The 26,088-nt window shown below is 37.5% G+C and overlaps 1 protein-coding gene across 10 annotated transcripts in view; it reads left to right on the forward strand.

Annotated features, from left to right (window-relative positions):
• BANP (BTG3 associated nuclear protein) overlaps window positions 1–26,088 on the forward strand; it is a 172,683-nt gene that overhangs the window by 96,173 nt on the left and 50,422 nt on the right. The window contains exon 12 of one of the 10 annotated variants that reach the window (XM_026091989.1): window positions 1,969–2,025. The exons of 8 other annotated variants lie outside the window; for them this stretch is intronic. In XM_026091989.1, coding sequence (XP_025947774.1) covers window positions 1,969–2,001 — 33 coding nt within the window. In that variant the 3' untranslated portion in view covers window positions 2,002–2,025. Of the gene's footprint in view, window positions 1–1,925; window positions 1,948–1,968; window positions 2,026–26,088 lie in introns of those variants that run through there. One more of the 10 variants, XM_026091990.1, reaches the window with a different exon arrangement.

A 26,088-nucleotide genomic window follows, 5' to 3' on the forward strand; every position in this document is an offset into this window, starting at 1 on the left:
TGTACTTGGCATTTTATACTTGTAGATTACCAGACATTTTCTAATTTGTGTCTCTCTCCTCTGATTATGCACCCTACTTTCTCCCAAACTCCATCCTTTTCTTCCTTTGTTGAGCTTTGGTGTTCTGCATCCCAGAAGGTATTAAACGTATGTGTCCTGCACAAGACGTATTGATGCAGTGCTGTAGTGTTCAGAAATACACGTCGTGTAAAGAAGCAGCAGAGGACAACTTCCCTCACATCATGTTTAGATGTTCCATTTTGTACATCCTAAAAGCCACCCTTTCTCCAATGTAGAAAGTAATTAAAATCACACCAGACAAATGGTCTTCAAATACTTTATAAATTAAATAGTTAATGTACTTTAAAATAGGAAACTTGATCGTATATATTCCTAGAGAGCTGACAATTTGTTCTGCTCAGTGAATAAATACTTTAATTAATAAGAGTATTAGTTCACTTAATCTGAAGTATCAGTGTCTGTTAGTAACAGTTGGAAGAACTGGGGAATCTAGAACAGTGTCTATGATATATTTAGCAGAAAAAACTAGCAAGTGTAAATTGCTCTTATAGTATCACTCTTCCTACTGTGTGTGCTTATGCACACACATATGTAATACACACACAGATGCACACACACGCGTATATATATATATATATGAAATAAGAACGTACAATTGCTTCTGATATATTACATGTTTTCAAAAATAAACTAGGCATTTTATGCAGTTGTAGACATGTCTCTTCCAGATAAGCTTATAATCAAAATGGTGTACTGAGACCCACCTGTAACCTGTGCAGTTACGTACACGGTGATGAAGAGGATGACGTTAATAACAAATCTTTGTGCCGCTCCTCAGCGAGGCATTTGCATGGAGTGAGGGTTGCATTATCTGGCCTTCCAGAGTAAAAAGCATCCTTCTTACAACTGCTGCCTTAGAAGTACAGGTGTAAAGACTGTATGAGAGGATATGAATCCGTGATCAGAAATGATATGCCTGGAGCTTGCTGAAGTGGTGGCGGAGAGGATATCAGCCGACTTTAGTGCCGTTAAGTAGCAGGTAGCTGCTGTTGGGCTTTGAAGGCTGGAATATATATGTGTGTGAGAAATACATCAGTGAGAGTTTGTCTCTCAGTGTCCTCAGGAGAGGTAGGAATCCGCTGTCTGGTTCCGATTGGTTTTCCATACACGCTGTGCGCGCCCTGTGATAGAGCTCAGAAGCAGGCAGGACCTCATCCCCTAGGTCTGAAGCATCTGTCCTGGTCCTGCACTCTCCACCGTGGTTGGAAGTAAAGGGCAATCTGTTAAATCGTAGAGGAATGGAAAAGGGGGAGAAAGGGCTCCAAATGCTCAGCCAAAATAAAACTGCTAACTCTAGTAATTCCACATAATATCCAGTGGATGTTATTTATGACTGGATCAAACTAAAATAGAAAATAGGCTTGTTTATGGAGGAAATTACTTACAAACCTATGGGACAGTCTTAAACTCTGTTAACATCTAGCTTCTGTATCTCTGTTTACATCTGTAGCAATTACTGAGATATTTGCACCTTGCTTTCCAGGGATGGCACTGTATTTTATTTTAAGGTCTGATTTAATCTATAACTCAAGCATAATTTTCAGTTATAAAAACAAAAATGAATTGACATATCAACTCTGCTTCTTCTTGTTTTTGCGTGTTTTGCATATATTACTTATTGGAGAAAGAAAAAATTTAATATATTTTCTGAACATTTAATTGCCTTTAGTAATCCTTTTTTATCCAAAACAAAAATGAACCATCTTTTACTGTTCTTATTTTCAGATAATAGATCTAATTAAAAAGTTTTAGATTTTAAAAAACTAAAATTCTTTATTCAAATTTCTCGGTCAAGAATGAATTCAACACAGGAGTATTTTTTCCTGTCCTTAATTTTTGAGCAGTAGAGGGCAGTAGGATTAAGATGATTGTCGGCTACTTCCCCAGCAAAAAGCTTCAAGAAATGAGGAGGAAATTTGAAGTGCAAGAAATGTGCTGCTCGGACATCAACCTTGTAAACTGTCGTACCATGGGGACAGAGAGACATTCGCAGCGTGAGTCTTTCTGCATGCATTGCTGACATAGGGTCTGTGTGTGCACGCGTGTGTGCTTGTGTGCAAAGGAGAGAAAGAAAGAAGACCTTAACTTCTGCGCCAGCTGGTGTAGTGGATTGAGAAGGCTTTTTCCTGTTTCAGCACATCTGCTTTGAATAATATGAACAGAGAAACAAACAGGATTGTTAGAAGAAAAACAACAAAATGAAAAGCCCAATATAGTACAGCTGGAACTTAGAAACTGCTAGTCTGTTTAAAAAAAAAAAAAAAAAAAGATTATTTCTAACTGATACTTCTGTGATAATAGATTCACTAAAGCCTTGCAGGTTTGCTATATTTTTTAGGAGTAAAAGTAGAGAGCAGGAGTTTTGAAATAAATTGTGCTTTATGCAAATTTGAAACAGAAGTTAATATTCACTTAGTATTTCTGGAAGAAGTAAGGCTGTTTAAAATACTTCAATGTGAGCATTTTAATTATGAGGTATTTTTTTAGTTGGAGATAGTCCTTTGTGCACGTACAATCCTTTATTTGGCAGTCCACATAAGAGAGGTTTTCCGCTTTCAACTCTGTTCCTCAAAGTAACATAGATCTGCAACACTCACCAAACTTTTTAAATCTGAAACCTTAGTCCATTTGAGAAGGTAGTATTTTAGTTAAACAGGTATTTTAGCAAATTAAAATTGAGAAATAAAATTTTAAAGCAGCTAAGTGTATGAAGATAGAGAGTAGGAATAAAACTTAGGGAAAAAACCTACTACTTATGTGAGCAGTAACATACAAAATATACCTAGAAAAATAGATATTGTATTAAAAACAGTAACATATCTCTGTATTATTAAATAGGAATAATTATTAGAAGAGGTAAAATGAACTAATTTAGGTATATTTTAACTGCAGAATTTAAAATGCATGCATTTGGTTACAGTTTGTAAAAAGTACGCACCTTCTTTGTAATTGTAAAGCAGAGTAAGACGCTGTCCAGTAGGATAGCAACTGCTCTCCAGTGGTCTTCATGATTCCGTATAAGATTCCTGAAACAAATCTGTGCAAATTGTTTACTGCAGTTTATTATATTTGACGATGGCACAACGAAATTCTTCTACCCCAATATGGAGATAGTACTGGGGAAAATATAATACTATAATGGCAGTCAACCAAAACATTACAAAATAGGAAAAAAAAATAGAGAAGAGGAACTTCTACTTAAGAGAGATTAGTGGGAAAATGTACTCTCTGTAGTTACAGAATGCAAAAATAATTCCAAAATTTGATAGAAAATGCCAAATGTTTTTTACTACATAGCATAACTTATCACTTTCAGAGAAAATGAGCGATTTAGAAGTTCACTGAAAGTCAACAGAACATGCTCTATAAATCAGTTATCATTTTGGAAAAACACCTATGTTGTAAATTCAAGAATTCTGTGTTGTTTAGTAAAGACAAATTCTAATACATTTGTGCTCACTGGGCTATTTCTTTCCATATCTGTGTCTCTGAGTTAGGCAATCCTTCTGCCTTTCAGCTATCTTGGAGAGCCTGAACCTGAAAGCACTTTCTCATAATAATTAGTATACATACATGTTTGTTGAGTCTAATTCTACTTTTGTCATTGTTAATTATGTAAAATTTCAGAAATGAGTTGTTAGGTGACCGAGTTCACTAATCAGCACAGCAAGCTGTGGCAGGTATTGAAAGCCACCATGACTGGGAGAGTGGCTTCAATTTCAAGTTTTCTGTTTTTAAGCTTGTAAATCTGTAAAATATTTTCTTTGTTTTTCTTTGAAGACACTTAAGGGATGGAAAAGCTTCTGAATAGCTCGCTGAATTTTTTTTAATGTTTTGTTACTTAACATCTGATTGATAGGATTTTTGTTCTTTTTAGAGTTAAGACAGAAAAAGGCAGAAGTCTTTGAATGTTAAATTTTGGTTACAGTTTCACTGTGTAAGCCTGACCACCTCCGGTAATTTTCATCACTATTTTTTATTGCTTCTTGATGCTTTAAATATATTTTGTAACTCTTCTTAAATCAGGATTATTTAAAAGGAGGGGGAACCCTGGCAAATTTTCAAGCTGTGTACAGAAGAGAGCACCTAGCTGTTATTATTTATACAAGTTGTTATCTTCACCTTGTTGAGGTTTAGGTTATTCTTCTTTCCATTGCGTTGTCCGGGTGTTCTTTACTTTCTGGTGTATGCTGCTGCGAAGGCAGTAAAAAAATCTTTTGTACCAGGTAGTGAGCAGCATTACCCCTGCAGGCTTGATTGGATCATAGGTTTCATTAGCAGACTGGCTGCATTTAGTTCTCTTTCTGTACATTTTGTGCCAGAAGGTACTGCTTTATTTGACAAAGAAAACCAGCTATGTCCGTGTTTGCTTGATATATCATCAAGAACAGTATCCCTAATCAGGTCAAGAGGAACGTTTTTCCGGTAGCATGGCCTATTCTCAAATTCAGTAATCTGTGAAGTACTGATGGCGATCAGATGTTCCATTTTCCACTTGAAGACATGTTCTTTGCTCAATTTTCTGCTCCAAGCTGCAGCAGGTGTACATTGGCACTCTGTGAAGTAGGTTAGTCCTCTTGAAACTGAACCTTATTTCATCCATCAGAATGGACAAATGTTACGCTATTGCCAGAGCGCTTAACAAGGACTTCTGGAGTCTTTACCTCTTTTCCACATGTTATTCACGCTTTCATGAAATCACTGGAAGAGCAGACAAGTCAATATGAGTCCATGGCCTGGTGTACACAGAAAATACACAGCTATACTTTTTGGGATATTTTTGTTTTGTTTGCATTAAGTATGAATGGCACCATTTTCCAGTTTTTTCAATCTTTAACTAGAATCAGCTGTCTAAAGCTGATTTCATATGCCAAGCTACTAAGAAAAGGAATGGCTTAGAAGAACTTACTTGGTTTATGATACCTCCGGTTATTAAGAACAGCCTTTCAATGGGTGGGTGCTGATCCTGAATGCTGGATTAACCTGGTTTCTTTAAAATGTGAATTTAGAAAAACATTGGGCACAAAAATCATGGCCCTGCTCTGTCTCTCTCCACTGGAACACACTAATGTACCTCAGGTGCATAATACTGACCTGTGAGATAAAAAGCCGTTGTTTTACTGCTCGAGCTATGTACAGGAAAGTCTAAATGTGGACTTGAATTCCAGTTTAAGGATTGTAATGTCAGATTTAAGGAATATGGGCCTAGTTCTGTAGGCTAATGAATCCCTTCTGCAAAACACTGACTGCCATTATGCCGTCTTGAGCTTCTTTAGTTCGAGTACATATGTAGTGTGGATGTAAACATTTCAAATTGCTGTGCTATTTCTCATTTAAAATCTAACCATTTCCTTCTGCTTTAATCTACAAATGTAATTTAGGAAAGCTGCAACAAAGTCGTGCAATAACTATAAATTGAGTTTACCTTATGAGAATGTACGAGGCTTACCTTACAAAACCAAAAAAAGCAAAATATATTGCTGGTGGTAAGGATCTGGTTGTACAGGTTAAATATGACTCAATTTGCATAACAGGACAAGTGTCTTCAGTCCATGGTTCTTTTTGAAAAAATTCTCAACTTTTTTCTGTATTCATCAGCCACTTAGTGACTGTAATTAGCTCTCATTTGCTCTGCATTTTATATGAAGTCCTTGATTTTGTCTTGGGGGCAATTCAAGTTGTTACGACTTTAATTTTATTGTGATAATACTTTGCCTCATCTAGGATCTTAGTATAGTACCTAAGAGACTAACCTGCAAGAAAGACTGTTTACAGTTGCCTTTCAAGTCAGCTTGTTTGAGAAATTTCTCCCCATGTTCTGATTATCACTAATGACGATACTTAAGCTGCCACCCGATCTCATCGTGCTATTTTTTTTCTTTTCTAATTTGGGACCTAACTTACCTTTATATGCTGAAAAAAATCTCTGTTGAAGGCAAGGTAAACAAAGCCTTCAGTAGCGAAATCTCTTAACATATTTATGGCATATTTTGGACACTTCGGCTTTTGGCGAGGTACAACATGAAGGAAATAGCTTCACATTAATAATAGAAGATTCCAATTTGACCCTGCTTTCATGCTTCGTTTCAGTGACGCAGGTAAAGATTTGTTTTGGGAGCAAACAGTAAATTCCAGTAGATAGTTGGCTGTATGCACATAATATAATGTCTGTGTTTTAAACATTGAGTTTCCCTCTAGCGCTTCTCAGGACTTAGACATTATGTCACACAACTATTTTCGTCCTCCATTTAGAAGTCTCAGTTCCCGATACAATGTCTATCTTAATGACCTGTACAGTCTTGCACTGTTACCTTTCTCACGTTGCAGACTCGATTATTTTTCTTTGGCTTGCTGATCAAAAGTAGTAAAGTGTACAGAGGTATGTTGAAATCAGACAGTATTTTAACACTGATATATATTAAGTTTTTTTTTCCAAATTGTTTATTTCCATTTGTAAAAATATTCTGGGTTGTGAAAAGAATTAATGAAGGTGATTTGTTAATACCTTACAGGTACTTTGTTTGGTATAGTCCATGAGCGACAGTCCATAGAGTGGTCTATGGTGGTTATAAAGCAAGACTATTTAATGAGGGTTTTGGAGAAGGTTTTTTTTTTTTTTTTTGTGCTCCTAAGAGGGTGGGTTGTTCCATTAAAATTCCATTCAAGCAGACGGGAGCATTTACAATGCTCCAAAGAATATGTTCTCTATTTTGGAGTATATTGTGTTCTTTATTCACCCAAATCTTGTTTTAATATTGCTGTAAACTTAATAAGAAAAGATGAGATATGAAGTGATAATCTTTTAAATATAAGGAAAAATAATTTTCTCCACCTTCATAGAAGGCATAGGTCTAAGCTGTCTCTTATTAGAGATTTTGGTAATAAAAATCTCTCATTGTAAAATAGCAGTCATCACAAAGCTATCTTGCTGTGCTAATCTAGAGAAATCATTTCTTTTTTGTTTTGTTTATTTTTTAGTGCTCTTCATTTATGATTTTCTCATCATGTGATATGAGCTCTGTCTTTGGCTGCAGATCTGCCCTTATCCCATCACTGTTCCACTTTGTATGTTCCAGTATTTCCATCCTCAGTCCCTTTAAATATTAGGGATGCCTCTAGTACTGTGTGTTTGCTCAGAAGTCACTCTCCTACCTTCCAGCCATCTAATCCGAGAAGGATTTTGGGGATGGCTGGTACAACTGGGTTCTCGATGCCCTTGATGAGATGACGCTGGATACATTATAGTGCTAATATTCTTGGCTGGGTACCAGCTACTTGCTTGCTGCTAGATGACCCTGATGCTTGCTTAGCAGTTCGACATGGAGAGATCTAGTTTCATCCTGATGAAAGCAAAATGCATGTGTGCGTGTTGCCAAATTACTAAATGGCATGTATAGAGTTCAGACAATTAACATAATTGATTTTTCCACTATGTTAAGCACAACAGTAAATCTTGAGGACTTGAATCTGTTTCCTGATTTCCAAATTGTCTGGCCAGGTTAAATGATCTATGGGATCTGGTGGTATTTCAGGGTGATGACTTCTGAAATCTTTTGCAACAAATTTAAATGCGTGAAAATGTGGAACACTCCTGCTTTCTGCCTCCTCTCCTATAAAATGGTTGTTTTTTGCAGAGTCTATGTTGGTCGCAACAGCTGTCCCTTTTTAAATTAAGCCAGAGTGGCTAGTTAGCACATGAAGAATGATCTTGTCTTTTAGGAGAAAACCTGTGTGATTTGCTAGGGTTTTCAGCGCTTTGACAAGAAAATGTTAAACATAGTAAGATTTGACCGGTTAATTGACTGTGAATGTCTATTTAATCATTTCCATGGTTCCAATATATTTTCAGTCCATTTACTCAGAATCCTTAAAATATTTCAAACTAGCTGAGGGAATATCTAATAAATTGAAGAAGGATGATCAAAGAACATCATTTTGTGCTTTGTATGCTGACTTGGAAGAAACCATATAGGATGCTATATAGTTCTGCAGTAGGATTTTTAAAATAATTGCTGCTTCCAGCAATTATTGACATTAACAAACTGCAAAAGGACCAATTTGTTGTTTACTTTAGACACTGAAATCCCACATCAACAGCACAGTTTTCAGTTCTGATCTCAGATGCTATTTTAATTAGTTGAAATATATTCAGTGTATTCAACATGCGTCTCTCTTACTGAGAATAAAATTTGGAATGTATATTTGGAAAATCATCAACTGTAGTTTGCCTTAAGCATTTCTTTAGCCTTCTGGGTACAGAATCCTTTTTTTTGTGAAAGAAGTCCTTTAAATTATAACCTTGCTTTATTTTATTTGATCCAGTCTGCTGGGAATAATTGTTATATACTAGATCCATCAATTATTCAACTACAGCTATCAATTCCTGACTTGTCTGGAAGCAGAAAGCAGTATTGTTTTATATACAGATAATTTTTTTTTTCTTGATAGAAATGCTCAGTTCCAAACAGAATTGAGGTGTGAATGAATCTGTCTTATAAATTCCTTCAATTTTTACGATTGTTTTTATTCCTGAAGTATGTCATTCCATGCTTCTGGGATGTTGCTGAATATTTGTGTTAAAGAGAGCAAGTACTATAGAGTTCACCAGGAGGAATGCGTGAGAATTGTAATTTATCATGTTAGTGTGATCTTTCTGGTTAATTGTTTTGTTATAGGTGGCTGGTAATGACACTGAAAATAGGAAACCTCCATCCCAAAGTAGTAACACAAAAGATCTACTGTCTTCAAAGCCAACTCATGTGTCTTAGCTTGTGTAATGGTTTCCAAGACTCACTGTGTTTTGCTTTTGAGTTGGTAGCACAGTGTTGATTCCAAAAGTAAGTTGATTCATTGGTTTCTCTGGTAAAGATGTTGAGGGCTGCATAATGTGGCAAAATTTGGACATAGGCAGCTGTCAGTGGTGCCAGGAAGTAGACAGAACTAGTTTTCTGAAACTAGCAATGAAAAAGTACGGATTAGTATTTTTGAATTCCAGAACCGTTGTGAGATTTTGTGTGTTTCTGTTAGCAAAAAGGCATGCATTATTGCATTTCATGTGAGCACCAGTGGGAAAGCAATGACGTGCACTTCGAGGATAGGACGTCTTTCTCTGCTGTAAGTATGGGCAAAGGGGTGCCCATGTGGAGAGCAGAACGCTGCTAGAAAGCCCGAGGCCGTGCTCTGAGGAGCGCTTACGAGATGCGTTTCATGATGGCACTGTGACTTTCCCCTTGTTGTTTGCTTTGAGATCACATTTGGTTTCAAACTAAATTTGTTTTACAGTAGATGACTACACAAAAAAAGACGTTGTCAGATCATAAACCTGGCTTGTAAGTTTTTAGAAGAGTGCACGTGCATGCATCGTAGGTGTTGAAAATCAAAGGAAGCTTCACACATAGGTTATGTAACTCTTTGATCAAAAGCTACGTTTAAAGATTATTGTAAAGTTCTAAATTGCTTGTTTCCTTCTGTTGAGTCTCCTTCTCCATGTAGCTGTGGAGATGAGGCACCCATATATGTCGCTTTTGACACAATTGTTTGGCTCAATGCACAGTATATACATGATATATGCACTGCACATCTGAGAAGCAGCAAGTAGAGCACAGTGGAAAAGAAAATGGGAGAGCAAATGGCTCAGTATGATAAAGCAGAGCTGGGTTGACCAGTCCCAGTGTTGCGTACAGAAATATGCTGAAAGTCATTAATGAGAATGAATTTTTGTCTGTGATGTTCAGCCTGTGCGTCTCACGCACCCGCGTGCCAGCGTTGTAGTGCAGCCCCGCAGTGTGAGCCTCCCAGAGGAATGACTGTTCCAGCTGCGTGTCTCTGCGGTACCTGGAAGCAGGACACTAACCCTCAAAGGTGTATGGTAAAATGCCAAATGATTTTACCTTTTGGTGTGTATTTTTTTTTGTCAACGATGATGTATTAGGAAGACGCTAGCTGTCTGAAAGCTGAAGAAGAGAGTGATCAACAAAAAAGCTGTTCTGAATTAAAATATGACTTAGACTCGTGTGATGGGGTGAAACTTTCAAAAACAGTCACCGCTGGCCAAATTTTTTTCCCAGTGATATTAAGAGTTTAACCATTTTGGGGGCTTTCATTTAGTTCGTCACTGAACTCTTAAAAAATCACTGCTGGATCTCTTCACTGTGTATTGTGCCACTGTTCACTTAAGTATATGTTTAAAAGCCCAAAGTACAAGGAACATATATTCCCTTTTCCATGGTGATTTTGCAAACTAAGATGTCTCTCATTTGAGTCCATTTACCTTATTTGGAGTGGATAAGTGGTGTTTGAGGAAATTCAGGATTCTGGATGATTGAGCTAGAAATGGGTAGATAAAACTGTTTAGAGGGCACTTTTGTTCTGTTCTTCTGGAAAGCAGGAATATGTAAAACCATTTATTAGTTAGGCCAGTTGCAAATGTCTTCATGGGAAATGTTCTTTTCTCTGGGGAAAATTTAATTTAGATCATTTGCTTTTAAGAATACAAATCTTGGCATACCAATATCTGTGACTTTCTGGAGTTACTTTAGTGAAGACACTCATACTTTAGCCTTCCACGTGTTGAACAGCCTATTTTTCATTATTATGGCAGGATAGTGGCATATATTTGGAAATAGCACTGTTAGACTCAGGGAGTTTTTTTAATCTGTCACTGACCTTTAAAAGAGCAGAATTTTGTCTCATTCAGGATAGTATAAATGAAGAGCAGCTCAGTTAATGGAAAAGGAGTGACACCCTTATAAAGCCAGAACATGTGAATTCAGAGCTGGGCCCTCTTTTTCTGTGAACATGTATTTTTAAAGTAGTACAGCACATCTAATAGCTTGTTACACTGCTAGAAGCCACAGTTAAAAGTCATTAAATTGTACATTCCCTTCTTGCTGTTCAGTACCTCGGTATCACTTGTTTTTCTGGAGAGCTATTCTGAAAGCGCGGAGCAAAGCTAACAGAGTCAGAGGATTAAAGGAATTCCCAGAATGTTGCAAACAGCTGACCAAATGGACCACTCTGCTGCTGTGGATGCTGTTGCCAGCAGTAGCAGTAATAGTGCATAGTCTCTTGTTTCCTGTAGCACTTTCAAGGCGCAATCGCGTTGTGGGGAAGCGTTATTGAAGTAAGTGCTGTGTTAGCTTTGGTGAATGCTGATGACTCCTGTGTTGAGTGGGAAGCCAGCGTGTTCTAGAGTGAAGTAAGGACATTGTGTTTTTAACACAGTTCACATCTTATTTCCTGTCCCATTACATCAGGCTAAGCCAGATTGCTTTGTAGGTTTTTATTGTTTGTTTTTTAATTTTCCCCTTGCCTGAAATATTAAGTAGAAGAGCTTTTCCTTTCAGCTGGCGTATAGGCTGTAAAATTATTACAGCAGAGTCATACTTCTCATAAACTTTGTCAAGGACATATTCTGGTCTATATCATTGTTTCTCTCCTTAAACATTTGAAATTTCCAGACAAATCTATATATTTTTTGTTGTTGTTCAGGATTTCCTTTAATGAAAAGACAACTCACGTCCTTTTAACAGCAGAGTAGTGCATCATTGTAAAAGAAGAAAGTATAGTTCATAAGGAAAATCAACACTATTTAAATTGTCCCCTGACTATGAATAATACCTCTTCAAATCTGTTTTGCTGAGACCAGGAAAACACAACTGACAGGTCAAGTTGGTGGTTTTGCCTAGCTCCATTGCTGTAGTGGCACATGACGTCCACCCGTCCTTATTCTGAGCCTTTGCAAACACGAATGATCAAGAACAGTAATTAAAAGTCACAAACTTCAGCCATTGCAGTTAATTGCCTTGTATTTTATTAAAGTCAGACATTGATGTCAGTATGGAAATTGGTATTTATTGTGATTTTTTTTCTGAATTTAGACAGCTGCCCTAGTAATTCCAAGTGTTGAATTTATTGACAACTGCATTTTCTGTTTCAAGTTAAACCTTTTATTAAAATGATAAATTGATTTGTCATCTGTTTGGATTTTTATGTTAATTAAAATTAAGGCCCAAACTGGTGCAAAATGTTTGAATGAAATAAAAAACTTTTCTTTCAACCCAACATAGTACAAAAATCAAAACCTAAATATCTCTAGCCTTTCTCTCTTTCCTCATTTGGAAAGTTCTTTCTTGTTTTCCTTTAGTGAGAAAAGCTACAATACAACGAGCAGTAAAAGTAGGGAAAATATGAGAGTTAAAAACACAAAATTTCCTTTTAATTTTGAGATATTCAAACCAAAAAATGTGAAAAACTTTTTAATTGGGAGAGAGAAGCCAAAGTTGTTTTTAGTTTAAAAAAATTAGTCTGCTTTAGAATTATCATTTTAAACAGTGTAAACTTGCACAGTAATAATAATGATAGCTGCCCTCCTATGTGGCCATGCTATATTTACTTTTATGGTCCATTAAGTTTTATGATTCATATGACACTATCTGCGTTGTTACTGATAGCATTTTACTGCAAGGAGTGATTTGTGTCAGGCTGTATAAGCAATAAGGTCTTGTGTTTATAAACACTGACTATGTTTAATTTTACTAACATATGCAGTCCTTGTTGATTTGAAATTAAGGATAGGTGCATATGCAAGATTTCGCAAGCTTCTGCCTCTCTAGCTGTTTTGCAAGTGCTATGAAAGTTGAATTAAAAAAAAAGCAGCAATGAGGTCTAGCCTGTGACTGTGCTCAGTGCTGCAGCGCGGCTGGCAGAAGCAGTGAGCGTGTGCTAGACCCTGATGGACCTCTCATGCATTCTTAGAGGAAGTTACCTTAAAAATAGGCTATTTACATCATACTTGTTACGATTACAGATAATCCAAAGATTTAAGTCTGTAGCTAAGAGGAAAATTGTTTTGAGAAAAATTTCTTTACAGAGAAAAAGAAGAAGAATGAGAGAAAGAGAAATACTACTCAAATGTCTCTCGGTGAAACCATTATTGGAATGCTATTGGGGAATGATGATGTTATAGCCAGCGCAGTAGCTACAAATTACAAACAAACTTAAAATTATTTTCTCTGACCAATAGATACTACGAGGAATTAAAGGAACAGTGCAGTAATTTGGTAATCCTGTCTTGCTGTGCTTTCTCAGAAAGACAGTATATAGATAAAGGAAATTTACTGTTGAACAAAAATATTTTGTTTCAGTGAGCAAAGTTTTACAAGCTAATAAAAAAGGTGCTACAGGGCAAGGTTAGCAAAAGAGTGGTACTCTGAAGAGTCCTGAGACGTTTGCATTCCTCAGCTGCATGGAAGATTCTGGCTGAGATATTATTTTTGCAAACCGTAAACCATGTTTCCTAAATGTTGTTATAAAACCATCATCCCAAGTGCGAATGCGTCATAGTTGAGACCAACCCTTATTACTGATGAAGGAAAATTGTTTTCTCCTCGTTTGGAAGATATATAGGAAATATGTAATGGTTGGAAAAAAAAATAGAGACAGAGTTTGGTTCTATGAATTGCACCTGTGTCGTCCCAATAGCAAAGAAATTGTCAGGTAATAGTTTGCTGTATTGATGGTTTGGTTTTGATGCTTAACACAGGCAGTACTTTGTTTACTGAAATTTTTCATTGGTAGTTATTTCCTTCTTCTAAACTCTCCACTTTACATCATGGAAGAGGTTTAAAGCATCTTTCAAGCCATGATCTTCCATTATAGCCTCAAAAATAAAACGCAGCAAATGATCGAAGAGTCAAGCAGAAACCCCGGTGAAACTGAGGACCCAGATGCTTTTTTTTAATGAGCTTGGATTAGATGCATCCCCTTAAAGGAGCATAAACCTTATTTTTACATTTTGGACATGAGGCAGTGTTGATAGGTGGCAAAGAACGTTTGGATTTGAGGGCATGGGCTTGACGCAAGCCTCCTCTTTGCCTTGAGCAGTTGTTGTGCAGACTTCTCTGATAGTAGAATGAATATTATATTGCACCTGAGCTGTGAACTTGAAGTAGCTTCAGACTTATTTTGATTCTGGGGTTTTTTCTTTGAAAAACAGGCATGGACCTTTTATTCTGAGGATTATATAGCAGCATCTCATGAATTAGCTTAAGTAAAAAAAATTATTTTTCTGCTATTCCTTTTCTGAGCTCCTCTTTTCAGGTCATAACGTAATCTTTCTCTACGCTCTCACACTTTATTTACAATAGTCTTCCATATGTCTAATCAGAGCATTGTTTCTCCCTCAGGAAACTCTTTGGCATCTTTTTTCTTTAGTTGCTCCAGAAAAGTTTGGCTCCTTAAGAATCTTCTTGCTTTGGCTTTGCTTTGGTTTTCCCTGGTCTCTGTTCTCATGGCCTCATCAAAGGCTGCTTTTCTGGCTCCTGGCTGTCCTGACATTCCTTCTTGGTTGTGCTCTTTGCTGAAACTTCATGAATATGCTGCACTAGTGCCTTTGAAGTATGTCTGTGCCACTTTTGTATAACTGATTTCAAAGACTTTTACAGACCTTCTCAAATTCAGAGTGGTTTAGACAACTCAGTCTGTTAGGTTCCTTAATGACTGCCAGGTAAAACTCCAGCCGCTTGCTCGCTGCCAGGTTTTCGGCTCCTTTATCTCAACGTATACAGGAACACAAAGGTTCTGCCATAACACCATAAATGTGATCCCAAATTATGGCTTCATGCAAAAATCATGACGCGTGAGAGGGAATGGCAACTGAGATCAGAAAATATAGAGTCAATTTTTTGTTTTTTTATTTCCTGTTTCGTGTTTTGTTATTCCTGTATTAGTGTTATTTTAGTTAAATTGCTTGAGACTATTTTCCTCACTGATACCTTTTTACATCAGAAGTCAGGCCTGTATTGTATATTCAGTCCCTCTTCCACAGCCTCTTGATAGCAATGTGAGAGTTGAAAAACTTGTATTTTAGAAAAACTTAATTGTGCCAGGACTCTCAAATTAACCAACCAATATCATATTCTTGTGTAACAAATTCTTTAGCTTTGTTTTACCATGCCATGTGTAAAAATCGTCTAAAAACATGAATCGCTAATACATAATTCAGAATTCATCAGAAGGAAGGTATAGAATTTAGGGTTAATGATTGCGCTTGATTTCACCCAAGAGAATAGAAATGTTCGCTGGCCAGCAAGGTGTGGTATTAGGGATGGTTCCTTTAGGAGCTGAGTTTTTCAGACAAAGTGTCTGGGGAGCGTTGTGAAGCTCATGTTGTTGTTATGCACAGCCAAACTGGAACAGGGCAGAGAAATTAAAAAAAAAAAAAAACAAAAAAACCCCACCACGCATGCACACAAAAGCCTCTTTCAAAATCTCATGTGATCACTGAATTCCATGTGGTACCAGGTGTAGAAAGAAAATAGAAGAGCTATCCTGAGTGGAAGAATGGAGGAGGTAAAGCATGCATCAGCGCTGAAATCTGCTAGGTGTACAGGAAATAGCAGGAGAACGTTTAAACAAGAAATGGCCTTGAGTGCAGTGAGTGCAACAAAAGGGACAGTTGGACAGTAATGGCTGGTTTTGAGACACTTGATATACTTAACAATTTTCTTTTAACTCTAGTAACTGTGAAATTGGATTGAAGAAGTTAGAGCAGTACTGCATTCCAGTAAGATGTGAAATACAGGAGAGAGATCATTCTTTTTTTTTTACCTTCTCAAATAGGAAGTACCAAAGAAAGTCAAAGCCATAGAAAATCCTGTGACTCATCCAAGCCATTTTTTTTCAAATTTGAAGGGTTTTTTTAATTATTCTTTCCATGATAAGCGATCAGATCACAATTGCAATCTGATGCAAAAACCTTAGAGGCAAAACTCTTTTCAAAACCAGTAGAATTTGTCAATCAAAGCAAGCTACTCAGTTTGTAGTAAAAGCTATGGATATTGCTCTGCTACTGTGGACATGATAAAGAATGCAAAATACCACAGGAGAAGAGACCTGCAGCCACAAACCATGTGGATCATAGAGCAGAAAGATGTGCACATGCCAAAGCAATCATGAAAAGCTGAGACTAAGAAATATAGCAAGTCACATTACCAGAGTTAGGAAGTGACAGCAGATGCTCTCTGTGGTCAAAGAGGTATCTCTATTTCACATCAAGTTCTTCTCAGGGAGTGCTGATGTTGTCGAAGGAGAAAATGATGAGACTCAGCCTTGGGAGCGAGTGGACTGCTCATGACTTTGAACAGTAATGAGCAAACTTATGTTGTTCCATAAGCAATGCTGAGAGTGCGGGGAGGGCTATAGAGGAGGTGGAAAACTAGGCGAAGGAGGGTTACAACAGTGGCTCAAAGCACCTCATGGGAGAAAAGAGCAGATTGCAATATACAAATAAACCTCGCAGATGGATGGTTCAAAATGAGCAACAAGTAGGAGTTTTTCAACACTGTTTACAGGTAAGCTGCAGAACTTCTTGGCACAGGATGCTGCAAAGTTTTGGCAAGCCTGTTAGGTTCAATGGAAACTGAGTTTCTGGAAAAGAAATCTAATGATGGTTATTGAATGTAAAGGTGGTGTCTCTGGTATCATATAGGAAATTGCTGAGCTGCAAATGGTTGTTTGCTGGGGAAGTATTTGGGAGTAACCTCTGTGAATGATCTGATCCCATACTCTGTATCTTTTTTTCCACATTCTGAGACCGTAGTGGGCTATGTGGACCTTACTTCATTGCAGTACAGCAACTCTTATTTTCTTACAATGGCTTTAGAACAAATTTTGAAAGAAGCATAAGAAAGGCATAGAGGTGGAAAAGAATTCCAGCATCACCTCTTTTTCTGGGGGAAATGCAACAGATGTAGAGACTCATCTGGGCTTTCTGTGAAACAACTGAAGTTTCATTGCGAAGTGGGAAAAGCTAGGGATAACTATGGGAATTATGAAATATGTAAGCACTTGCTAAAGGAAAAACTACAAAACTATGTTGAAAGGGTAAATATGAGGTTGGAAGGAAGTTATTAGTGAAGCCCTTAAAGGTCAGTTTAGGATGAGATTTTATTTAGTTTCTACATTAACTGGTTCTCCAAGGAGAAGAAATATGCTAATTAAATTGCTGGCAACACAAAGCAGAGTTGGTATTATCAGTAGGGAGGAGGTGTGGTGTGTCATACAGGAAGAGGAGAATGGGCTTAAATGTAGCTGTTCAGAGTGTAAATCAATGGAGTTTAGGCATTTTAAGAATTGTTTTCTGACAGATGAGAGAGGGAGAAAACCAGGGCACTTGCTTTTGTGGATCAGAGGAGACCTATGTAGTGCAGTAATGAAAAAGGAAACATGCTAATAAATTGCCCAACTAAGCTATTTTTCTGCGTATGTCAAATTTTTGGGTTTGTTTAATCTAGCAGCTCTGCCTCCTCACAAAGACAGGAAAGCCATAAGAGCAGCCCATAAAAAGCAGAATTACATTTTATCTGTGTTTTAGTATCTTTTGGGAAGAGAGACTTTTCTCAGATTATCATTTGAGTTGAGTTCAACACTGGAGATGCTCTGAAAATTACACCATGGTTGTGATAGCGCAGAGCAGTGATGGTCAGTGGACAGCCCAGAGGTGGATTTTGGCTCACCAGAAGAATTTATCAACTGGATGCATGGTCATTGCAGCAGTCTGTTGTATTCATGTACTGGAAAAAACTCTCTTGAGTCTCAGCAGCACTGTCTCTATCTTTGGATATGTGCTCAGCAGAGAGGAAAGGAGAGAAATAATATGCTGGGGCTGCAATTTGTCTTCCTCATGGTCAGCATAACTTCTGTACAGGAGAGAAGTGAAGAAGATGGTGTGGCTTAAAGCTCAGGTTGTTCAGGTTGCTCAGGTCAGTTGACTGCAGTGGGGGAGCATTGGGGCAGACCAGGAGAGGATAATGTCTGGAGGCAGGATGAGCCTGAGGGCAGAAGAAAGAGGGTAGGAAGGAAGAATGAAGGATTCTCCTGTGGTTTCTCAGCATGCAGCTCATGTTGGGTTGGACAGATCTAGAGCAGGTGGGTCCTGGAGGAGAGGAGCTGCAGTTGGGTGTCTGCAGACCTGGATTTCAGAACAGGCAGTATAGCTGAGTTGAAAGTTTAAAAAGAAAGAAGAAAGAAATCTCGATGTAAGGTGTAAAATCCCTTTAATGTCAGTGACACACTCAGAGAAACACAAGAGGCTGTGCAGACGGATCACAACAGCAATGTGGCTTTTACCAGTACACCTTCCTAAATAGACTAGGAAGAGATTCAGAAATTCCTATGCGAGAAACTCGGTCTGAATCAGCAGCCTAAGAATGCTGAGGGTAAGGGTAACTTACGGATTCGACTGTAAAACCACAAATCCCTTTTCCCCACTCTCCCCAAAAAACAAATAGGAAGCTCCAGGACTGTGGCAGTACAGAACTACTAACCTGAGCTTTCTGACTTGTTTGTGTACTACTTTTACCTCTGTGTAATCAGAGCTGAAGGCCAGTAACCACTATGTAGTAGTTGCTAAAAAATTTGTGCATTGGTAGAATCAAAAAGGAGGAGGAGGAGGTTTTGGCCTTCGTACAGCTATGTAAAAAGTTTTCAGGCTTTGTTTTTATGAGAGGCCAACTGACCATCAGTTGCTAACCGGTATTGCCAAATAGAGCAAATGGGTGATATCCTGCTAGAATATAGAGATTACTCTTGACTGCAGATATATGGTTGGCCAAAGGAATACAAAGCTGTTAGAGATTTTCTTTGCAGACATTTTTTCTAGAGCTTTTGCCAAAAGCACAGTGGAACAAAGACCAGAGTTAAATTTAGTACATGTCAACCTGATCAAAAACAACTATACGCAAACAAATCCTGTCTGGCTTCAGACACAATGTGCCCTGTAATTGCCAGAGCTGCCACAAAGGATGGGATCTTGAAGAAAATACTTAAAGCTATTACAGAAGAAGGCCTGAGGCAGCGTATCTCCAGTGTCAGTGTGTGAATTCAGTAGAAGAGCCCTGTAGGTACTAGAGGAGATTTTATTTAAAGGTAGCAAACTAGGGCTTTCATTGTTTTGTTCAAAAACAAGTATTTTAAAAATACACTATGGCTATTCAGGGATTAAAACAAATCTTCAGAAAGCACTAGAAACAGTTTATGCTAGCCTCAAATCAATTAAAAATACTGCAAAGCAATTTGTACTAGGTACTGTTAAATTGCAGAATAGCAGCAAAGCAGCACTGAAAGTCATCTTTTGATGCTTTGTTCAACAGAATGAAAACAAGAATGCCTGCCCTGCATAGAAAGTGATGTCAGTTTTGGAGACTGAAGGATATCATGAGACTAACATATCAATACTGTTTAGTTTTGTTTTCTTATGAAGATAACACTGTGCAAGTCTGGGATGGGAAGGAAGGGTTACAAGCACTGGGGAGATCTCATGAGCTTATTCTGTGGTTGTGCATGAGTCGGCCTGGTAGGCACAGTGTGCGGTAGCAGACGATGGCTACACAATTTCCAGGAGGAAATGAGACTGTTTTGCTAGAAAAGTTTACAAACAGGCAGGAGCTACACGATGATAAAGTGAGTGTCAATGAAAGGTACAAGCGAGCTAGCCGCGTTGCTACAGGAAAACCAACGTTTCATGGGAGGCCAGCAGGTTCAAGCATCGGCACAGTTTTGCACACTAACTTGATCAATACATATATTTTAATCACAAGCTTGACTGTAAATATGTTACGATAATGTTGTCTCAAAGTCTTTGAATGTGTTTCTAAGTTCTGACTTGGAAGGGGAGTATTGGGGCCTGTGACTTGAAAAGCTGAACTTCCCAACCCAAGGCTGGACAAGGTGTGGAGCTCCTCTCCTTGCTGGCACATAGCCAGTTGGAAAGGGAAGCACAAGGAAGCAGAGATCCAGCAGCTGACTGATCACAAAACCACAACACAAGGCAAGACTGTTCCGGGTCCTTAAAGTCCCCTTTGAGCTGATCTTTTAATTTAGGAGAAATAAGCTCTTCCACCTGTGCAGAACAACCTCTGCTATCTTGTCACCTTTCCCTTTGAATGCTCCCCATCTGTATCTCATCACCAGAAGAAAAGGATGATCATTGAGTCCTCGCTGCTTTCATTTCTGCCTTCTGAAGGGCTAAATCTTTCAACAGAAGTTTTCTCATTTGTTTTGCGTCAGTTAATACTATAAGATTGTTCTTAAAGTAACTTCAGACAGCCTTTATCTTTTATATCTTTATGATAAGGTTTATGTATCAAGTTTTACAGGGAATTATTTTCACAAGTCTTTCTCAATGTATTATCTCTAAAGCAGATTTTATTCATTAAGCCTCTTTCAGACACAGAACTGATCAGAATATGAAATATTTCACAACCGAGTAAACAAAGGCAAGTTTGCGGTCACAAGTACCCGACGTGTTCTCCCAGTGAGGCTGGGAAGCATTGGTTTCACGTTCTTGTCATTGCTGTGGCTTTTAATTCCCATTGCTTGCAGGCTCATTGGAGAAGGCAGGGTGAGTATGGAAGATGCCATAAATTTCTCAGCAGTTAAACTTGGGGAGTATGAATCATTTCTTTCTTGGAATAACTTTAATGGAAGAACCCAACCTGATGAGAAAAACGTGGAAAACCTTTTCTTCAATTTTTTTCCTGTTTAAATGTTTTTTTTCCAGACTATTTTTATCATGAAAGCATGAGTACTTTGAGAAACCTAAGAAAGTTTTAGAGTGCTAACACTTGCAGAATTACAGACTGCTGCAAGGATGTATTTTGCTACGATTTTTTTTAAGGAACAGTAGAGTTCTAAACAAATAGAAAGGAGAATGATTTGTACCTAGGATAGTTTGTATTAGATTTTAAACAATTTCTGCAACTTCTGGAAGGTTATAAATTGCTTGGATTTCCTTCTGAAGAGACATAACATCATTTCTAATATATTTTACAGCAATATTAGATGTCAAAAGCATAAGAGAGCTTATATCTTGCAGAGGGAATGCCAGAAGTATAGCAATGTGTTCAGTAATTCCTTGGTTTTACAAGAAGCAGTGGATTATGTTCATTGAACCTTACTGAGTTACTATGTCATTCTTTGGACGACTTATCTTGATTTCAAAACTCTGTACAAGAGAAGAAAGTAACCAGTTTAGTGAAGATCGATTTAGTGACTCCCATCCTTAAAAGAAGTATTGGCATCTTTGTTGTTTTAGGACTCAGATTCATGGTTCTTGGGATCTAGGCCATTCCTTAATGTCATATAATCTATTGAGTGCTGAATGGAAAGCCAAAACTGCTACTTCTCGGATCCTGTGCCTGCCACTTACTAAGTATAACTTTTGAAAAAATACCTATCGTTATTGGTGCAAAGGACCACAGTCACTAATAGAGCTAATGAAAAATTTAAGGCTATTATTGCATTTCTGAGTTTCCCAATATGTAGTATTTTATTGCTGTAAGAGCTGAGCCAGTCAAAAACATAGAAAACAAACAGTCGAGAACAGTCAAAAACATACAAAATGTGAAATCATACAACATGCAGTCAGTGCTATCACAAATTGAGGATTTGCATTAATCTGAATTCTTTGCATAGCTGGAGATGGAGTTTCTTTCCTGTTCCCACTTCATTGTATATCAAAAGGAGATAACAATGAGGTGTCTTGAATCTGGCTTAATTATTCTGAAATTGTAGTGTTGTAAATGATAATTATGTTCTTAATGAAATTTGCATTCATTTTGTCAGGTGGAATTCATTCTAACAAGTTGGAGGATTTGGGGACAAAAACCTTCATTTTTTAAAATTTGAAATGGTAAAATCTATAATTCAGTTTAGAATATCCTGTGCGGCACCCCCCCAATCTCTGAGCTTCTTTGGCACTTCTGACTTTGGTGAATTGACAGTTAATTCTCAGCAAGCTGTTTATCCAAATGGCACTTCTCTTTAACTGCAATTTTAAAAACAATCTCTCCAAGTGTCCAGCACCACTTTTTAACTCCACAGGATTGTCCAGTGGTGCTAACACACAGTAGTGAAAAAATAGCTTGAGGTTATCCAGGACCAGACGGATCTGTACCAAGGAAGTGTAATTGAGATTATGGTCATTCATGCTGCTATTCTGGCCATTCCCAGCGCTGTTTTTGCTGTCACGTTTACTGTAATGTTGGTTGTCATCTCAAGTTGCCCAGTACTGAAACCACTGTTATAATGGAGTTTGGCAGAGGCAAGCCTTAGATGCATCTTCTCTGCACCCAGTCTGTTTCTGGATGCCTTGACCTTGTTAGAAAAGGTCGGAAAATGCTTTATATAGGAATTAATGAAGACAAAATAAATGGAACAAAAATTCTGCTTGATTTGCAATGAATTTCCACCATATCTTCAGTTGGAAAACTTTTGTATTTATCCATTGAGGAAATAGCTTTCAAAAACTTCTGTAAAGGAATTTATTGTTAGGTAGGAATTATTTTCTTTGAAGTAAAACAATACATTTGCAAGGCCAAACGCTAGTCATTGCAACATCTTTGACTTCTGAGGTGCTCTACTTGTTTCTTTTCCCTCAAGATTTTTAGCAATTAGTCTATACTGATAAAGCTACGTACCCTTATCTTGTCTCTTCTATTTTCTTGGCTTAGGGGAAATAGTTTTTGCATTATGTCAGGGCTAAGAGCTAGAAAGTATGAAATCTGATCCTGGTTCTGCCACTTGATGACCCTTAGGAAGTCGGTTGGCCGCGTTGCTCTGGTTTCCTTGCCGGTAGGGCAGGTAAGTGGCAGTCGCATCTGTGTACAGGAGGGGCTGTATATAGAAAGTATTCTGCAGTTTTTAAAATATTTAAAAACAATACCAAACCTTTTAATAGTCCCTTTAATGTACCGTCTTTTATTGAAATAAAATAAAATTAGGTTATCTGGAGTTTACAATAACTGTGAATTTCAGATTAACTGTGAAACCTTTCTGCTTGAAATCAGTGTATCCCACTTCCTTGGAAAGATACTCTATTCCATTATTCATTACAAGGGCCTTAAAATTATACTCCAGTGACAAAGCCTTTATTTATTTTTAGACAATTGGCATCCACTTCTGGCTGACCTAGAATGTTTCTTTGATGACAATGTCTGTGATCCAGCTGGGTTTGCTGAATGGTTGAATAAACAAAGACAGATAGTAAAATGTGGGAAAGAAAAGGCTATTTTTATTATATTAGAGAATGCGTCCAGCAAACTACAGGCCTGATTCTAAATGTCATATCTTTAACAATACACTTCAGTTAAGTGCCCTTGTGGTCTCCATAATRTTTCTGGAATTCTATCATTATTGAATTTCAAGGTTATGAGAAGGCTAAGACCAAAGAGTTCAGAGCGAAGGTGATTCACAAAGAAAGGCAGTCAGTCTGGCCTCCTCCGGAATTTTGCAGGGTGTAACTCAGGTTAAATAAATGGAAGTAAGAGGACAAGGCTAAGCTTGCTGCTTTCTGCCTTACCATGGTTTCCTTGTTGTTTTATTTCTGGCCCTTTATTTTAAAAGTGATGCGAGGGGGAAGTGCCTGCTTTTACACACATCCGGGCTCTGCTCAGCCTGGCAGCTAGGTACACCTTGATATTGCTAGAAAACTCTCTCCTTGCAGCCAGAAGTCAACCAGTATTAAATAAAACCGCAGCATGCTTTTTGCTACAGGCGCGTGCTTGGAGCCAAGTGTGTAGCAGTGCAGGTTGAGAATCCTTTAGGAAGCAGATCTTCTGCCCACTAGAGCAGCCCTTCAGATGTTTTGTCTTTGTGCAGCTTATGGAGTTTGTTTGGAGAACTTTTTGAGCATTACAGCAATTTGTTCGATTGTTTTGAACAGCTTTACATTATGTATGAATTTAGATTGGTTTGAGCTATATAAATCTCTTTAGCCCTTAAGACTTTAAAAATAGGAGCCTAAATTAGGCTTGTAAATCCCTAGCAAAGTTGCGAAAGAGATGGGTTTGTTTTTCTGCATGCTAAGAGCCAATCTGCTGAACATTTGTATGTTCAAAATGACATTTGCTTACAACACAAGATATATATTTATATAGTTTAATCTTGGCCTGATAGTTGGTGAAAAAGATGTAAAAGCAGGAGAGAGAGGTTGGAAAGGATATTTCTTCAGTCTTGGAAAACCTGCATCAGCTTTATGATGGGTGAAAAAGCATGTGGAAGCTAGATAGAGGTCTGGATTATATGTTATAATTTGAAGGAACCGTATTGGGCAAGCGATGCATTCCCCTTTATGGTGCTGGGATGTAAATTGGCACTGGACAGCCCTAGAGATGGGGAATCCAGACCTTCAGAAAAATGTTTGATAGATCTGAATAAGAGTCCAGACTGAACTGGGAGAAATTTCTTCTGCAAATAATGGAATAGTTGGAAAAATGATATTTCAGAGAGCATTAAACTGATTTGTGAATTCCGATCAAATCTATCAATTTTAGCCAAAAAAAAAAATTAAAGGAAGCTAAAAACTGTTCAAAACATTTAGTTTCCATATTTCTTCAATGTGAAAATTTTCACTGTGAGAAAACATTTCCTTCAAAGATGGTTTTAAATTTAAAAAAAGAAAAAGCGGGATACATGTGAGAAATCAAATAATGTTTTGGTTGGCCTCATTTACATCAAAGTGAATTCTTATTCAGTTTTTGAACCCAAAGTTTATCATTCAGCTGTAATTGCATGGAGCACATTCTACGAATGTGGAAAAATATGGAGGAGAAAACAAATAGGAGCCACTGGTAAAAGTTATCTGTAGGAGACATGCTTCAAAACTGGGTAAAATGTATTTCAGGTTTCTAGTGATTTCATTTGAGTATTCAGTTAAGTTCCAAAGAGAATCCAAAGCAGTAGGGAGGAAAAAAGAAAAGTGACATAAAAACTGTTTAAAAGGCCCCTCTCCAGGCGTTGATTGTAAGGTTAAGTAATTTTAATTGTATGATGATGCTATTGTGGGTGTTCAGAAGGGCTGGCATTCCTGGGGTAGACACAGAGGTTTTAGCTGGGGAACCTTAAGTAAGTTCGAGAAATGTGTTCAAAATGAGGATAGAAAGATGAGGCTATGGTAGCTAACCTGAGAGACTATATAGGCATTAAAAAAAAAAAAAAAAAAGTCGCATTGTGTTTCACCAGCTTCAAAGTCAACTTAATTTTTTAGGATAATGCTACCTGCAGGCAAAAAAGTCCAGGCTGTAGAATATGTCAATGTCTCTTGTTCTGACTAAAATCAAAAGGGTATTTCTTTAAGCAGTATCATGATCTGAATTTCTCTCTCTTCCTTATTCAAAAAAGAAGAGCCTAAAATAGTTATAAGCCACCAGAAAGCAGGTGTCAGAGGGCAAAATCTGGCCATGATTCAAATTTCACTGTAATTTTAGGGGAAGTTTGTCAATTATGTGTGCCTTAGGACCAAGTGGTAAAATAACTTTCTTTTGTGTATTCAAATTTGGTTTCACATTGCAAATAATAATCATAATTAAAAAGAATATCCTGATACTCTAGTTCCGATATGTCATTTGTTAGTTATAGTCTTTGTGCAAAATGTAGATCACAGAAACTTAAAATTCTCTGTATAGCTGCTGGCACAGAAGGAAACCCAGAAAACTCCATAATACTAGAGGGTGCAGTAGCAGCTTGGGCCAGTGAAACCCATTATATTCACTGTAAAAAGCAATGGCATAACTTAGAGTTCCAGCATGAATATTGTGAAAATATTTTTACAGTGAAAATACTTTGTTTCACAATTTTTTTTAGTGGTCATTGCATGCCAGAACAAGAAGTCATTTTTAGTATGTGTAAAATAACCAGATGTGCTCTAGCTTTTAACTACAGCTGCTATCCCATCAACAGAGGGGTTATTTCCACCACATGAAACAATTAGGGTACCCAACAAACGCCCTGCAGGAACCTTCTACAATCGTCATAATCATGTTTGTCTTGGACTAGGAGCTTCAAAGGATTTATTTAGAATCCTTTCTGTTTATCTGTTTCCAGAATGTGAAAAATGGCCTTTCACATATAATATGCTAAGCTTGATGACTTTAGTGTAATTTTCCATGGTTCATACTTTCTGCAGTAATAAATAAAATGTAATAAGAATAAATTATAAGTATTCATAAG

This window comes from Apteryx rowi, unplaced genomic scaffold (assembly GCF_003343035.1).
Source record: "Apteryx rowi isolate R43461 unplaced genomic scaffold, aptRow1 scaffold_94, whole genome shotgun sequence".
In the NCBI taxonomy this organism is placed as follows: domain Eukaryota; kingdom Metazoa; phylum Chordata; class Aves; order Apterygiformes; family Apterygidae; genus Apteryx; species Apteryx rowi.